The sequence below is a fragment of the Salvelinus namaycush genome, chromosome 1 (assembly GCF_016432855.1).
Source record: "Salvelinus namaycush isolate Seneca chromosome 1, SaNama_1.0, whole genome shotgun sequence".
Lineage (NCBI taxonomy): Eukaryota > Metazoa > Chordata > Actinopteri > Salmoniformes > Salmonidae > Salvelinus > Salvelinus namaycush.
Window position 1 is genome coordinate 55,975,153 of NC_052307.1, and position 17,225 is coordinate 55,992,377.

Sequence of the window (17,225 nt, forward strand, 5' to 3'; positions counted from 1 at the left end):
TTCTGTATGTAGGCAGCAGCCTCTCTGTGTTAGCGATGGATGTTTTACAGTCTGATGGCCTTGAGATCGAAGCTATTTTTCAGTCTCTCGTCCCAGCTTTGATGCACCTGTACTGACCTCGCCTTCTGGATGGTGAACAGGCAGTGGCTCGGGTGGTTGTTGTCCTTGATTATCTTTTTGGCCTTCCTGTGACATTGGGTGCTGTAGGTTTCCTGGAGGGCACGTAGTTTGCCCCTGGTGATGCGCTGTGCAGAATGCACCACCCTCTGGAGAGCCCTGCGGTTGTGGGCGGTGCAGTTGCTGTACCAGGCGGTGATATAGCCCGACAGGATGCTCTCAATTGTGCATCTGTAGAAGTTAATCTCGTGTCTGAGCCGTTGAATTGCGGCTCCACTTTGTCCCTATACTGATGTTGCGCTTGTTTGATTGCCTTGCGGAGGGAAAAAAAACACTTTTTGTATTTGGCCATATTCCCGGTCACCTTTCCATGGTTAAATGCGGTGGTTCGCGCTTTCAGTGTTGATCGAATGCAGCCATCTATCCACGGTTTCTGGTTAGGGTAGGTTTTAATAGTCACAGTGGGAACAACATCTCATACGCACTTCCTTATAAACTCACTCACTGAATCAGCGTATGAATCTATATTATTCTCTGAGGCTACCTGGAACATGTCCCAGTCTGCATGATCAAAACAATCTTGAAGCATAGATTCCGATTGGTCAGACCAGCATTGAATGGTCCTTGTCGCGGGTACATCCTGTTTGAGTTTCTGCCTATGGGAGGGGAGAAGCAAAAGTCGTAGAAGTCGTAGTCGGATTTGCCAAACGGTGGGCCGGGGAGGGCTTTGTATGCATCGCAGAAGTTATAGTAGCAGTGATCCAGTGTTTTGCCAGCCCGGGTACTACAATCGATATGCTGATAGAATGTAGGTAGCCTTGTTCTCAAATTTGCTTTGTTAACTTCTTGTGGCTGCAGGGGCAGTATTGAGTAGCTTGGATGAAAGGTGCACAGAGGTGCCCAGAGTAAACAGTTGCTGTTTATATAGAGTAAATAGTTGCTAATATATGCATATTATTATTAGTATTGGATAGAAAACACTCTGAAGTTTCTAAAACTGTTTGAATGATGTCTGTGAGTATAACAGAACTCATATGGCAGGCAAAAACCTGAGAAAAAATCCAAACAGGAAGTGGAAATTATTAGGCTGGTCGATTTTCAACCAAGATACCATTGAAATCACAGCGAGATATGAATGAGTTTTCATTTCCTACGGCTTCCACTAGATGTCAACAGTCTGTAGAACTTTGTCTGAGGCCTCTACTGTGAAGGGGGGCCGAATGAGAGAGGAATTAGTCAAGTCTGCCATGACCTGACCATGCTTTCACCATGCGTGTTCACATAAGAGGGAGCTCTGTTCCATCGCTCATCTGAAGTCAATGTAATTCTCCGGTTGGAACGTTATTCAAGATTTATGTTAACAACATTCTAAAGATTGATTCAATACATCGTTTGACATGTTTCTACTGACTGTTGTTCTGAGCGCCGTCTCAGATTATTGCATGGTTTGCTTTTTCCGTAAAGTTTTTTTGAAATCTGACACAGCGGTTGCATTAAGGAAAGGTATATCTATAATTCCATGTGTATAACTTGTATTATCATCTACATTTATGATGAGTATTTCTGTTGAAACGATGTGGCTATGCAAAATCACTGGATGTTTTTGGAACTAGTGAATGTAACGCGCCAATGTAAACTCTGATTTTTTTATATAAATATGAACTTTATCAAACAAAACATACATGTATTGTGTAACATGAAATCCTATGAGTGTCATCTGATGAAGATCATCAAAGGCTAGTGATTAATTTTATCTCTATTGTGCTTTTTGTGACTCCTATCTTTGGCTGGAAAAATGGCTGAGCTTATTGTGGTTTGGTGTGACCTAACATAATCGTTTGTGGTGCTTTCGCTGAAAAGCATATTTGAAATCGGACACTTTGGTGGGATTAATGACAAGATTATCTTTAAAATGGTATAAGACACATGTATGTCTAAGGAATTGTAACGATGAGATTTCTGTTTTTTGAATTTGGCGCCCTGCACTTTCACTGGCTGTTGTCATATCGATCCCGTTACAGGGATTGCAGCCCTAAGAGGATTTATTAAAATCCCCAGCTACAATAAAAGCAGCCTCTGGATATATGGTTTCCAGTATGCATAGAATCCAGTGGAGTTCCTTGAGGGCCGTCGTGGTGTCGGCTTGTGGGGGATATACACCGCAGTGACAATAACCGACGAGAATTCTCTTGGGAGATAATATGGACGGCATTTGATTGTAAGGAATTCTAGGTCCGGTGAACAGAAGGACTTGAGTTCCTGTATGTTGTTACAATTACATTAATCATGAAACATACACCCCCGCCCTTCTTATTCCCTGAGAGATGTGTATTCCTGTCGTCTTGACGCACAATGAATCCCGGTGGTTGTACTGACTCCGACAGCATGTCCCCAGAAAGCCATGTTTCCGTGAAACAGACTATGTTACAATCCCGGGAAGTCTCTCTGGAAAACAACCCTAGCACTAATTTCATCTACCTTGTTATCTAGGGACTGGATATTAGCGGGGTAAAATACTCGGGAAGCGGTGGGTGGTGTGCGCGCCTCCAAGGTCTGACCAGAAGGCCGCTCCGTCTACCTCTCCCGCGGCGACGTTGTTTTGGGTCAGCCTCTGGAATCAGTTTGAATGCCTTGGGTGGTTCGAACAAAGCATCCGCTTCGGGAAAGTCATATTCCTGGTCATAGTGCTGGTAAATTGACGTCGCTCTGATATCCAATAGTTCTTCCCGGCTGTATGTAATAACACTTCAGATTTTCTGGGATAACAATGTAAGAAATAATACATTCATTAAGGACTAGAAGTGAGGCGACCCTCTCTGTTGGTGCCATCTTGCTTTTTTGGAATGCTTGGAATGCTTTTCCAACAGTCTTGACGGAGTTTTCCAACAGTCTTGCTGAGCACTTGTTGGCTGCTTTTCCTTCACTCTGCCGTCCAACACATCCCAAACCATCTCAACTGAGTTTAGGTCGGGTGATTGTGGAGGCCAGGTCATCTGATGCAGCACTCCATCACTCTCCTTCTTGGTCAAATAGGCCTTACACAGCCTGGAGGTGTGTTGGTTCATTGTCCTGTTGAAAAACAAATGAAAGTCCCACTAAGCGCAAACCAGATGGGACGGCATATCGCTGCAGAATGCTGTGGTAGCCATGCTGGTTAAGTGTGCCTTGAATTCTAAATAAATCACTGATAGTGTCACCAGCAAAGCACCCCCACACCATCACACCTCCTCCTCCATGCTTCACGGTGGATTCAACACATGAGGAGATCATCCATTCACCTACTCTGCATCTCACAAAGACAAGGCGGTTGGAACCAAAAATCTCACATTTGGACTCATCAGACCAAAGGACAGATTTCCACCAGTCTAATGTCGATTTCTCATGTTTCTTGGCTGAAACAAGTGTCCTCTCCTTATTGGTGTCCTTTAGTAGTGGTTTCTTTGCAGCAATTCAACCATGAAGGCCTGATTCACACAGTCTCCTCTGAACAGTTGATGTTGAGATGTGTCTGTTACTTGAACTCTGTGAAGCATATATTTGGGCTGCAATTTCTGAGGCTGGTAACTCTAATGAACTTATCCTCTGCAGCAGAGGTAACTCTGGGTCATCCTTTCCTGTGGCGGTCCTCATGAGAGCCAGTTTCATCATAGCGCTTGATGGTCTTTGCGACTGCACTTGAAGAAACTTTCAAAGTTCTTGAAATTTCCCGCATTTACTGTCCATCATGTCTTAAAGTAATGATGAACTGTCATTTATCTTTGCTTATTCGAGTTGTTGTTGCCAAAATATGGACTTGCTCTTACCAAATAGGGCTATCTTCTGCATACCACCCCTACCTTGTCACAACAGAACTGATTGGCTCAAAAGCATTAACAAATTAACTTTTAACAAGGCACAACTGTTAATTGAAATGCATTCCAGGTGACTACCTCATGCAGCTGGTTGAGAAAATGCCAATAGTGTGCAAAGCTGTCATCAAGGCAAAGGATGGCTACTTCGAAGAATCTCAAATATAAAATATATTTTGATTTGTTTAACACTTTTTTTGCATAGTACATGATTCCATGTGTGTTATTTAATAGTTTTGATGTCTTCAATCTTATTCTCCAATGTAGAAAATAGTAAAAAAATAGAGAAAAACTCTGGAATGAGTAGGTGTGTCCAAACTTTTGACTGGTACAGTATATTATTTGCTCAGAGAACTTGGGGGGCCAAATAAAACCACTCGCGGACCGTGTTGGGTTCCCTGCTGCCAGTTGGGGAACCCTGCTGTATGTCCTTGTCAGTTACTCACGTGACACTTTGTCTAAAATAGTTGTACTTGTCCAATGACACTTCTCCTGAGTGGCGGAGCCCCTATACTTGTCCCTGACCTTGACTATCTTTGATACTACTACAGCTGGGCTCTCAAACGTCTCTGTGTGTTCAAAGGAAGCGGCGACCTATCAGAGATAATGTCTCTTATAGGGGGAGGTGGCAGAGAAGATGTCTGAGTCACGTAACAGTGCACGCTGTGGTGCCCTCTCCTTCCCCTTATCCCCCTCTCCTCCCTCCCCTTGCCTTGTCATCTTTGAGTCCTTGTCCCCTTAGCAGCTTTACTGTCATCCTCTCTCTCTTAAACGGCCTGGCTGTTCTGAGCCTAGGTGATATATGCACACATAGCACAAGCTCCCTGCTCAACACTCAAATCTCCTGCAAACATGGATCCATACTCGGCCAAAGAAACCAGGTTCACTCTACAACACACTAACAGGCTGAGAGGAAGGGACAATTTTGAGAAAGAGAGAGAGAGAGAGAGAGAGAAAGAGAGAGACAGAGAAAGAGAGAGAGAGAGAAAGAGAGAGAGAGAAAGAGATAGAGAGGGAGAGAGAGAGAGAGAGAGAGAGAGAGAGAGAGAGAGAGAGAGAGAGAAAGAGAGAGAGAGAGAAAGAGAAATAGAGAGAGAAAGAGAGAGATAGAGAGAAAGAGAGAGATAGAGAGAAAGAGAAAGAGAAAGAGAGAGAGAGAGAGAGAGAGAGAAAGAGAGAGAGAGAGAGAGAGAGAGAGAGAGAGAGAGAGAGAGAGAGAGAGAGAGAGAGAGAGAGAAAGAGAGAGCGAGAGAGAGTAGAGCCTGCTGGGGTAGAGACATGAGCACTGCTAGTGTCTAAGCACGCCTAGGCTCCAGATCCAGGAGACAGGAGCTGAGTCTGAGCCGGGTTTGGGTGGGAGACCTGGGCTCAGCGGATACTGCTCTATAGAACATCCCTATGCCTGTCTCTCCTCCAGCTCCAACCTGAACACCAGCTCAAACACATCCTCAACACACCACCATGGAATTTACAGTGCGCAGAGAGACACGTTGGGAGGCGTATTTTTCTCTGAGGGCCTCTGAAGCAGAGCGGCATGTTGGTTCAGAGACAGCTTTCTCGCATGTCTTAGATAGGTCTTAGTTTCTATTTTCCAAGCCTCTGAGTTCAGCTGTAAGTCCAGATAAAAGATGGAATTATCCTACAACGCTAAGGGCATTTCTCCCTTTCTCTCTATCATGCCCTTTTCCTGTCATGCACCTCTTACATTCTCCCATCTTTCCATCCTTCCTTGGCGCCCAACCTCACTCCATCCCTCTATTTCTGTCCCTCATTCCCCCCCTCCTCTCTCTTGCCCTCCATCTCTCTCTCTCTCTCTCTCTCTGTCTCTCTCGATCTCCCTCTCCAGCCTGCCAGCCCCCTCCTCCCCGGCGCCCCCCTGTTGCTGCGTGCTACCCTGAGCCGTGGTGTAGAGTTTGGCTGGAGCCGAGAGGAGCAGCTGGGCCAGGCTAACGGGGAATGATAATGACCTCAGAAATCTGCTGTTCACTCCACAACAATAGGGTGCTCAGTCTAGTGGAAAATTGTGTTCATCAGCTAGCTCTGCTCACTTACTAATTGACATTGCCAAATATTTTAAGAACAACTGGAATGTGCAGGCAAAGATCTCAACCCGTGGACTTCATTTTTCTTGCCCATTTGTTTTCCTCTTTCTGATTAGGAGATAACCTTCGTTAAAAAAAGAGGCAAAATGTTCATGTCATTATCCGGCTCATTTCAGCGCCACGGTGTTGACACAAAGGGCTGTTTTATGTGACTTGTCAGTGTGGTTAGGAGTGACCACATACCATGGCCAGTGGTGATATCCAAGTCGAAATAGCCCCTCACCCATAGGCCATCACCCAAATATGACATCACCCACAGTTTTTTATGTGTGTGTGTCTGCGTGCATGTGTGGGTATGTGGGAGAGAGAGAGAGAGAGAGAGAGAGAGAGAGAGAGAGAGAGAGAGAGAGAGAGAGAGAGAGAGAGAGAGAAATAAGTGGGGGAAAGAGAGAAAAGAGAGAAGGGTAGAAAGAGAGAGATTCCTCTGTCATGGTATCATACGGCTGGTCCTCCATTTTTAATGAGACAAAGGTCAATGTATTCACTTGCTCTTTCACACGGGAGGAACCCCAATCATGCCCAAGTTAACTTGTTCAAACAAAGCTCTCTCACCCAGCCACCCACCCTGCCATCCATTTGCATTCTCTCTCTGAGAGCCCAGACTCATTTTGGAGGAATTCAGCATTGACAGAGTCAGACAGCTGTCACCAGTGAAACAAGGAACCCTGCGTTCCTCTCATTCAACTATCCCTGTCAGAGACAACAACAACACAAACTCCTACGTGAAGGCTTTTATGTAATCAAAGTTTCAGTTTAAGTTTCAACTTTTGGATACAGGGTTATTTTGTCAGAGTACTCAATGAATCCGGACTGTGGCTAGGTAAATACGGCATGATGCATTCCCCCAACGTGTCCCTCGTGTTCATTTAGTCAAACCTCTTCACAATCTCTTCCATGTTCAATCAGCTAAACTTGGCAACCCTGCTCTGGTTCCCAGCTCTCCGAAAGAACAGAGGGCGAGTCACCTTCACTTTCACTATTTTACCAATGACACTTCCTCAGACACCGGAGGAGATAGCATGTAGAATATTAATATTCAAACGGTCTACCTACCACAGTAAGGCAGCCTTCTGTTATGGAAAGATAAATATTATGTTTTAATTATAAAAACAGAAAACAGAAATGGGGAGAACGAGGAAGAAAATGTGTGACGTGCCAAGGAGGCTTGTTCAGGAGAAAGGTAAGCAATGTTTTGGCAAAGATGTGGAATTAAAAAGTGGTGGATATAATGCAGGCAGTTTATTCTCTCTCTCTCTCTCTCTCTCTCTCTCTCTCTCTCTCTCTCTCTCTCTCTCTCTCCCATTTGCTCTCCTCGTTCTCTCTTTCTCCCTCCCTCTCTCTCTCACTCTCTCTCTCTCTCTCTCTCTCTCTCTCTCTCTCTCTCTCTCTCTCTCTCTCTCCATCTCCCTCTCTCCCTCTTTCTCCCTCCCTCTCTCCCTCTCTCTCTCTCTCTCCATCTCTCTCCATCTCTCTCTCCCTCTCTCTCTCTCTCTCGCTCCCTCTCTCTCTCCCTCTCTCTCTCTCTCTCAACAGCACATCTCTTTGCTCCAGCTCCATAACCAAGTGGGGAATCCTAACGTGATCATTAAGACATGAAACAGCCTGATAAATGTTTCATAAGGACTGCCCGGTGATAACCACCCAGGAATACGGTGAGCAAGAGAAAACGACACTGACTTCTACTCTTTCAAATACACTTTGGAATACAATTGGAATTTTTAAATATCTAAAAAGGCTTAGCTTATTCCCACCATGGGTAATATTTACAAATTGAGTCTAAGAGAGAGAGAGAGATTGTGGAGAGAGAGAGCGATAGAGACAGTGAGTACGAAAAAGGGAGAGAAATCGACTGAGCCGTTGAAGAGAAATAAATTGCCCTTTTATATTGTGCAAGCGTGTACAAAAATACTAAGTCTACATTTATCCAAGACATGTTAATCAGTAGAGCACACTGACAATTAGTGAATAGAACTTTTGACACCAGAAAGACACCAGAACCCTGACCCACAGTACTGAAATACAGCTCTGTAATGAATTTGCTTCGGACACAATGACATCTTTTTGAGTTTTGTGACACATAAAAAAATACAGACATGACATGCCAGTTTGAGGCGCCAGTCTTCAATAGAGCGGCTATACCACAGGTTTGAAGCAGGCAAGTTCTCAGATAAAGAAAGAAGAAAAAAATTAAGAAAGAAAAAAGAGAACCGGATGTCAATTACAAAGAGAAAGAAATAAGTGAAGAGGGAGAGAGAGAAAGAGAGAGAGAGGAAAAGAGAGACAGAGAGGGGGAATGAGAGAGAGGGGGAGCGAGATAGACAGAGAGAAAGAGGGAGAGAGAGGGAAAGAGAGACAGAGAGGGGGAGAGAGCGAGAGGGCGAGAGATAGACAGAGAGAAAGAGGGAGAGAGAGGGAGAGAGATAGACAGAGAGAGGGAGAAAGATGGAGATAGGAAGAGAGAGAGAAGGCATTGACATAATTCAACCAAATACCCCCCCCCCCCCCTAATTAGCTATAAAAACACACACAGAGACAGAACACTGTTCTCATTTCAAAGGTCTGGTATCTTTGTGAGAAAGAGCATACTGAAGGAGACTCTCCGTGATCCCACAGATACCTGTTTACTTCGCCATACTAGCTCCAGCCCTTTGAAGAAGCCAACCAGACCAATGGCTCTCCTCCATCTAACACCGGGGTGGGGTTTCACAGGCCAGCTCTACCTAGCCTTCAAACCACTGGGCTTTTAAATCACACTTTCAATGCCATCTACTGTATGACACGAATGCCCTAAGTTGTTTCTCCTTCCACTTCTATGTCTATTTTTGGTCACGTTCTTGGTCGCCACTTCATATCTGAATAGAGGCCGTAGTCTTGCCTCTTAGGCTAGAGAGATGATGAGAGACGGATAGAATGTAACTCTTCGTATGACAGTCAATGTGGGGTTGAATAGCAATCTTATACCGGGGTTGGTTTCCACGGAGACAAACGCAGACAGAAGTAGAGTGGTTTCAGATAGCTACCGTTTTGACACTCGCTTTTCTAACAATTTGGGCATGAACAGTTCTAGTTATTTTTGCTTTAATTACACAGCAATTACAATGTAACAGTAAGTCTGCATGTGTAATTACCCCCCATTGTAATTACGTAATTAGATGAATATCCGTGCTTTATAACCTAAGGCGTCAGTCGGCAAATCCAATTTCAATTTGTATGGCGCAAGCGTTTTGCCTCCATGTTTGAGAGCCGTAAAGACCTAGGGATATACGACTAATCCTTGCCATGTTAAAACGCTGTTCCTCTTAAAAATATTTAGACATGGGGGATTCTCCAGAGGAAAAGGAGGAGTAGGTTTGTAGCCGGAGCGGAGAGGTGGGAGTGAGGGGTGGAGTGGAGGTGCTCCTGCTCGAAGGCCTTGAGAAAAGTCCCTCTCTCTCTACAGTTTGACGCGACCAGGTTCTGAGTAGCTGCATGATCCTACTGTACGTTCCTTTCTCAGCAGCGAGTCATTTGCATCAACTGGTTGCCATCCTTCCCTTTGCTCAAACTCTTTCTATTTCTCGCGCTGTCTCTCTGCCTCACTCCCTCTCCTCGTTTCTCTGTGTCTCGTTCTTTCTCCACGCAGCCCAAATCAAATTGCATTTGTCACATGCTTCGTATACAACAGGTGTAGACTAAGAGCTTATTTATTCTTGATCCGAAAATGTGGTCGGAGACTCCGTATGGAGGGTGCGACGCAATTGCGGGAGCCTCCTGAGGCATGCAGAGGCCAAATTGAGCTCCGTGCCGCGTCGCTGTGCGCCTCCCTCATTGACATGATTGTTCGATGGTAGGTGGGGGGGGGGGGGGGGGGGGGGCGGGAGGTCCTGTATAAACAAAAACTCTCTTCCTTGACAACTTCCTTCACAACAGCTCTGCGCTGCTCCGCAAAGCTCAAGAGGCATGAATGCCCTGACGTCTGCAGAGGCCGCACAGTAAATGCTGCACGGCCAATGCAGACCTCGGATTGACCACGCAGCGCCTTCAACAGTGAATTGCTTGCTTACGCTTACCTCACGCTAGCAACCAATGGAATCCTCATAGTCTGTAAGAGGCCCAACCAGAAACAACTTTAAACTTGCCTTTAGTTTGTCCTAATCTCTCCATCTCTCTTTTTTCTTACATTTTGGAATCTACACTGGATGTGAACATAAATACCCCCCCATCTTACAACACAGTGGCAGCACTGCTTTACATAGTATTACATCAGGTTTCAATGGGTTCTGTTCCGCCATTCAGGGTAAGCCTCTGTTTAAGACCTGCACTCTGTAGGGCCTGTCGCTCTGAGGCCCACCATAATGCATTCAGAGAGAGACACTATCAAGTGGGGACATTCTTGTTTATCAAGCCCAATTCAGACCGGAGAACTCTGAACTCTGAAGCAATAGATTCCTTCCGCAGTCAAACCAATCCGTTAGCCTAATAACACAAATAAAAGAGATGATTGGGGAGGGGAACTGTACTTATGAAAAAGAGGCGAAAGGTTCTGACGTCTCTAGGAAACACAAAAGCATGAAAGGTTTTACTGCCGTGGATGAGAGAAGCAAGGTCTCTGAAGGATATTTCTGAGGCAGACATTTTTTTCAGCAAGTCTTTAAACAAGCACAGTGTCAAAGACAAAAGAGATTGTCTCGACCTTCTTTCACAGTTGAGATGTTATTGTTGATTACTGTAATTCAAGTTTAACTCAAAATTGCAGTGGGAAGGTGGTTACGAGGTTGGCGGTATGGTGATGGTTAGCAATGTTTTCAAGACACACACACACACACACACACACACACACACACACACACACACACACACACACACACACACACACACACACACACACACACACACACACACACACACACACACACACACACACACACAGCCTTACAATAAAACACAAACAATTCTCAACAAGCAAAATTGCAAGAGTGAAATATTAAGACTAACAGAGAGGTATAGCCAGCCACATCCTGTTAATTTAAAAACACTGACACATTCATGCAACACATACACACACATAAGCAGAAACACACTCATACACACACACACACACACCCACACACACACACACACACACACACACACACACACACACACACACACACACACACACACACACACACACACACACTCATACACAAACACACACACACACACACACACATTAATGGCACCTTCCTCCACATTAGCTGCAGACACATTTTCTCACACACCTCAGTTTCTAAATTAGGTGTCCCAAAGCTCCAAATATGAATCATACTCAATGTTATGAAGGAAGAGAAACTTGTAGGGCTTTGTGCTGTCACTAATGAAATACAGACTACAACAAAACAAAACCCCCCTTTTTTTTCTTCTTTTTTTTTTTTACAATTGTACATCTTTAGTGTTTATTTCCCCTTTGACCCTGTTGTTCTGGTGGAGTGGCCTGTGAACTGTGTCTGAATGAGAGACTGTGAGAGAGAACCAGGCTAAGAGGTTGTACCTGTAACAATGTAAGCCCCGCCCGCACAGACAACCCCCCCAAAAGCAGGTGGGGGGCCCTCAAGGTCAACTTTAAGGCCCGTTAGAGCCAGCAGGAGGGAGCTGGCACGATGCCCGCATCTCCCTGTACGGTGGAAAAACACAGGCGTTTGAGCTGGCGATCACACTCCATCACAGCACTCAGAGAGGGACAGAGGAGGAGGCAGGGCAGGAGACACTGATAGACGAGGTAGGACTACAGAGAGAGTGAGAGAGTGAGAGAGAGAGAGTTGAAGAGGGCAAGAGAGAACGAGAGATAGAGAGTGTCTGTGCATGTCTGCATGTGTGCATGTGTGTGTGCGTGTGTGTGCGCGCACGTGTGATATTCAACTTTTTTTATGTAGCATGAATACCCAAAATATTTCAGTTGATGTAGGTTTTATTGTATATAATATATAAATATAATTTCAATTGGCGATATTTGTAAGAACATGATCTTTTTAGAGATTTTTCAAGTTTTTGATGATGTGGAAGTTCTTCACATCACACATATGTAAATACTTATAAAGTGAACTAAATGCCATGAGCTACATTTCTCAGATTCAAAGTACTTGAGAACCAGAAAAAAAAGAAAGAAACTTCCTGCATTCAAATTCAGAAGAGAATGACTTCCGCAACATACCCACCCTGTAGAAAAGTGCTATGTTTAATAGCCTCTATAAAGAAAATACGTTTTTAACTCACTCTAGTTTTCATTCATTCCTAATTGGGGTGTGTGCGTGGGGGGGGGGGGGGGGGGGGGTTGTCTGTTATTATTTCTTAGATTAAAATAAACATAGCCCATTCCATGTTCAAACCCATCACACTACATTAGGATGATAAGGACTCTATGCTACTGTGAATAAATAAACACGTTTGTCTGTACTGTTGGAATTAAGTTGCTTCGAGCCTTAACGCATAAGCCACTTTTTTCAAACGACTTAAAAAACACATTTCACTCCGCAAATGAAGTTCACATTTTTTGGGGACCTGCTTTATATGTATATCTTTAATTAGTGTCTTGTTTAGCTTAAACCAACTGATTATCGCATAGTCATGGCCTAATTAACGGGCGCGCTGCTTAGATGTGGCGTTCCACCCGGAGGAATGAGAAAGTTACCTTTAAAACGTCTCTAATCATTAGGAACAGGCTCTCTTAATCCTGCTAAACGTACACTGTATCTGCTTTTGCTTACTTGACTACGGTGGAATCGCTTTCCTTCCCATGTTAAAGGAGATGTTTTAATCACTCATTATATGTTTGGCCCGTGCTCGTAGTCTTGACTCATTTCACACGGGGACACATACTAGTCTGTATGGAGCATGTTCTTCACCACACCGTGTCTGTGTTCTACGTGCCAGTGTGAAGGACACAAGTCACAGCTCCGTCGTGGGAGTTGAGCATCTCCATATGATTGTGTCGTGTGAGTGTGTGAGTGTGTTTAGACAGGCCTCCTCTCTCCAGTAAAAACAGTGCGCAGAAGGCTTCCTATAGAAGCAGGCTCTGTGAGGGTGTTTGATGGGTATTTGAACAGAGGCGTTAAGTATCCCAGTTATGCGCGGAATGTGCAGCTCGGAGTTGTGGTGGGCTTTTTTTCTGCTTTTGAACAGGCAGTTTTGATCAGACCCCCCCCCCCCCCCCCTCTCTCCAGTCTAAGTGGACTCCTTAGGGTCCAGTGTTGTGTAGAAGGGATGTCAAAGTAAATGGCGTCTGTCAGAGATCTTGTGCCAGTCATCAGCAAACTCATCTTTGTGTAAGGACTTATCCTCTTTGGATACAATGATCTCCCCCTTACGTGTCCTCCCCATATAAATAATGAAGAATACATTGGAATAAGTCCTGATAGTAAGGATAATGTGACTATGGGATTGATCGTTACTCAGGGTATAGTAATGACTTAGTCTTACCTGAGGATGGGGAGGAAGGGTGTGGGCTGTCGTCTTGGACACTGCCGGTCTGGGAGTGGCCTCCTCCGGCTCCGCTTTCCTCCGTCACGTTGGATGATCCAGGGGTGGTGGACCTGCTGATGGACTGGGACTCTGGGTCGCTGGCCGAGCCACGCCGCTCATCCAGTCCTGTGGTGTTGTTCTGCTGCTGGATGGCTTCTTCTATGGGCCGCCGCTCCTTGTTGTGCACCCGAGAGTGGACCACCATCTGGTGATAGGTCCTGAAGACCCGGCCACAGTCAGGACACTCTGTGGGTTTCTCTTTCAGGCTAGTCAGGTGGTTGTACTCCAGGCCGTGGACCAGGCCCAGGCCATGGCCGCCATGATGGGGCATGAAGTCACGGTGGCTGTCGAAGCCCACTCCCTCGTCTTTCAGGGGCATCATGGCTCCACTGCCGGCCTTCGAGCCATGCAGAGCTTCGATGTGCTGCTTCTGCTTGGAGCCATCGTTGGAGCACATCATAGGGTAGTCATGCTTCTCTTTAGTGAAGGCCATGCCGGCAGCATTGGTCATCTCCTCATGGTGCTGCTCATGGTGCTGCTCCTTGGGCATAAAGGCGCGGTCCATGGCCATGCCTCGTGCCATGATCTGCCAGGCCTGATAGCTATTCAGCGGGTCCATCTCTGCAACTTTGGCAGCCGCCTGGAGGCGTTCCATGCAGCTGGACTTCAGAGGGGGCACCAGGTTCAGGCAGCCCAGGAGAGAGCGCTTCTCCCCTTCACCAAGGCCATGGCCCATCCCTACCATGGGGCCTAGCAGCTTTCCCAGCATCTCCTTCTCCTTCATGGCAATGCCGGCTTTGGCCAGCATCTGGTGTTGCTCACTCAGACCCTGTTTGTCTGGGGATAGGAAGCCGCCCTGCAGGCAGGAGATGTAGCGTGAGTAGAGGTTAGCGTGGGCCTCCTGGGCCATGCTGTTCATGGTGTTGACAGCGTTAATGTCCTCTGCTGGGGGCTTGCTCTTGATGGCCAGCTTATTGAGATGGACCTTCATGTGGTTCTTGAGAAACCAGGGCTCCTTGAAGCGACGACCACAGATCTGGCAGACGTGTTCAAATGAGTCCTTGTGTTTGCGCATGTGGCCCTTGAGGAACCAGGCTTGGCTGAAGACCTGGCTACACACCTCACAGCGGAACTCGTTGGCAGGCTTCTCAGCGCCGCCAGCTGCACCCTGTCCCGCAGCTGACTCGGCCGTGATATGGGCTTTTTCCACATGGCTGATCAGGTCCTCCTCCTGCGAGGCAGCAAACTCACACAAGGTGCACTTGTAGGGCTTGTGCAGGATGCGGATGTGACGATCCAGCTCCTCCCGCTTCTTAAACTTGCCCTTGCAGAAGGTGCAGCGGAATCCAGTGGGTGGGTTCAGGGCCTGGTCATCTTGGGCGCCGGCCGGCTTGGGGGAGGACGACGGCTGGGAGAGGGAGTCTGGAGTGCCCAGGCTGGTGGGGGTGAGGAGGCCACAGGCAGAGCCAGGCTGTTGCTGCTGCTGCTGGGTCTGAGGGCCAAGGTGTGGCTGGTGCTGCAGGGGCTGGGCTGGCTGAAGGAGGCTGCTGCTCCTGATCTGCTTGTCCCTCAGGATGGCCCTCTCCTCCAGCTCATGTAGAAGACGGTTCTCCTCACGGACACGGCCGCGTCCCTTACCGAGGTTTCCCAGCTTGTGGGTGCGTAGGTGGATTTTGAGGTTGCCCTTCTGTGCTGCTCGATGGTCGCAGTAGGGGCACTTGAAAGGCTTCTCACCTGTATGTGTGCGCATGTGTAGCGACAAGATGCTGTTGAAGCGGAATCGCTTGCCGCACAACGGACAAGGGTACTTCCTGTTCTTGCGGGCATCGTCTTCAATGTCGTTCATCTGGGACATGATGCCCAGGTTCTGCCCATTGAGAAACTGTTGCAGGTCCACACGCCCATTCAGGTTGGCCAGGGCACTTGCATCTATGTCCCGGTTGAGCTGGTTGGCGAGCAGTGCCATCTGACTGCTGATTGGTTGACTGGCCAGGGCAGCGTGGCTCTTCTCATCCAATGGGGTGGCAGCTTTCTCCTCAGGGATCTGCTGTCGGCTCTGTAGGTCGGGAAAGGCGTGGCCCAGCTGGGCCGTCAGCTGGTGGAGCTTCTGACTGATGGGGTATCGGCCATTTAGCACTGTGTTGCTCAGATGGTCTCTGTCAGCGTCCGATACTGCTGAAGACACACCAAGGCACAAACTAGAGTCCTCCATCCTGTAAGAGAGAAAGATATCACAACGGTCAACCACAGTCAATCAACCTGATAAGCAATGCATTAAAAAAGAGCTATGGCTCATCCAAAAATCTGAAAACCGGAAAAGAACGAGAAGTATTAGAGTAAATTGTCAGTGCATGATGAATGGAAATAGAGATGTCATTTAGCAGAGTGTCTTACAGGAGGAATTAGGGTGATGTGCCTTGCTCAAGGGCACAAAAGCAGATTTTCACATATTTGGCTCTTAACCACTAGGCTACCTGCCGCCCATATAAATGTAATTTTCTTCTTTTGATTTTCAGTACAGCTTATGTTCTCACACTTGTGGTTGGAAGACTGTAACTCTCAGAACTTTCTCAAAGTGTGACACAGTTTTGGATGCAATAATTACACAGTAAACACGGCGGGCGCTGCCTAATTATGCTACTTGGGCCCATCCTATCAGAATTCCTCCAATTACACGCCTTAATGAAACGGAGCAATGCCATTGTCAGGAAGCTACCGCAATGCTACAATTATGATATTAACAATAGCACTTAAAACCAAGGGGTTACTTCAGTAAACACACGCTCTTATCTCCCTACTGCGACACTTGTCTCGGCGTAATTCTCCATTAAAGAGGCACACTACATTTGATGCGAATCACTTTTCTCTTGCCTTCTCTTCCCCTCCTCTCATGGCTTCCAATAAGGAGGAAAACAACAGTTGGTGTTATTGAAAGGGTTCCCAATGTATCAGAGGCCCTCCCAGCCATTAAGAATGGTTTCAACGGCCCAGAGCATACACCGTCAAGCTGAAGGGAATACACAAGCAGAGTCTGTTTTTGTCTTCTTGCTTGCCGGGTTGTTTGTGATGCCCTCCCCTCTCTTAAGAAGGATAATGGCGTGTTCTTCCCTTGCAACAGGCGGGGTCAAGCTTCAGAAACAATAAAGTGAGTTCTGCCTTGGTCAAGAAAATACTGTATAATATCTCGTTAAGCTGATTAGTATGCTGCCTAGTAACAGTGGCAGCGTGCTATAACACGCGATTATAAGCATTTTTAAAAATCCTGTCAGGGACTAAGCACTAGCATGACATGAGTTCACTTTCACTCTTTATGTCCAGACTCCTGTGGATTCAGGGACACCCCTAACCTAAACACACACAGACACATGCACCTGCGCACGCACGCACACACACACACACACACACAGACACATGCACCTGCGCACGCACGCACGCATGCACGCACACACACACACCCCCGCTCACACTTCACAGGGCTCTCTCGCTTTTAACATCTCTCTCTCTCTTTCTCTAGCTTATAGCTATCTCTCTCGGCTTCTAACTAGCGCTAACCCAGACACCCACCAACTGACAAGGCTAGACAGAACAACATAAATAAATTAAAAAAGCTTTAAATCAAACCGTTACACATGTACAGTACACACATGATACAGAGGATGTGGGAGTGAAGCACATTGCTGAC

General features: G+C 46.5%; 1 protein-coding gene across 1 annotated transcript in view; it reads right to left on the reverse strand.

Moving 5' to 3' along the window:
* The window catches only part of LOC120052251 (zinc finger protein 536-like), a 114,873-nt gene extending 99,118 nt beyond the window's left edge, over positions 1-15,755 (reverse strand). Inside the window, exon 1 of the mRNA XM_038999074.1 lies at positions 13,502-15,755. Within this exon, the coding sequence (XP_038855002.1) occupies positions 13,502-15,755 (2,254 nt within the window). The remainder of the gene's footprint in view (positions 1-13,501) is intronic.
* Positions 15,756-17,225: the final 1,470 nt, after the last annotated feature.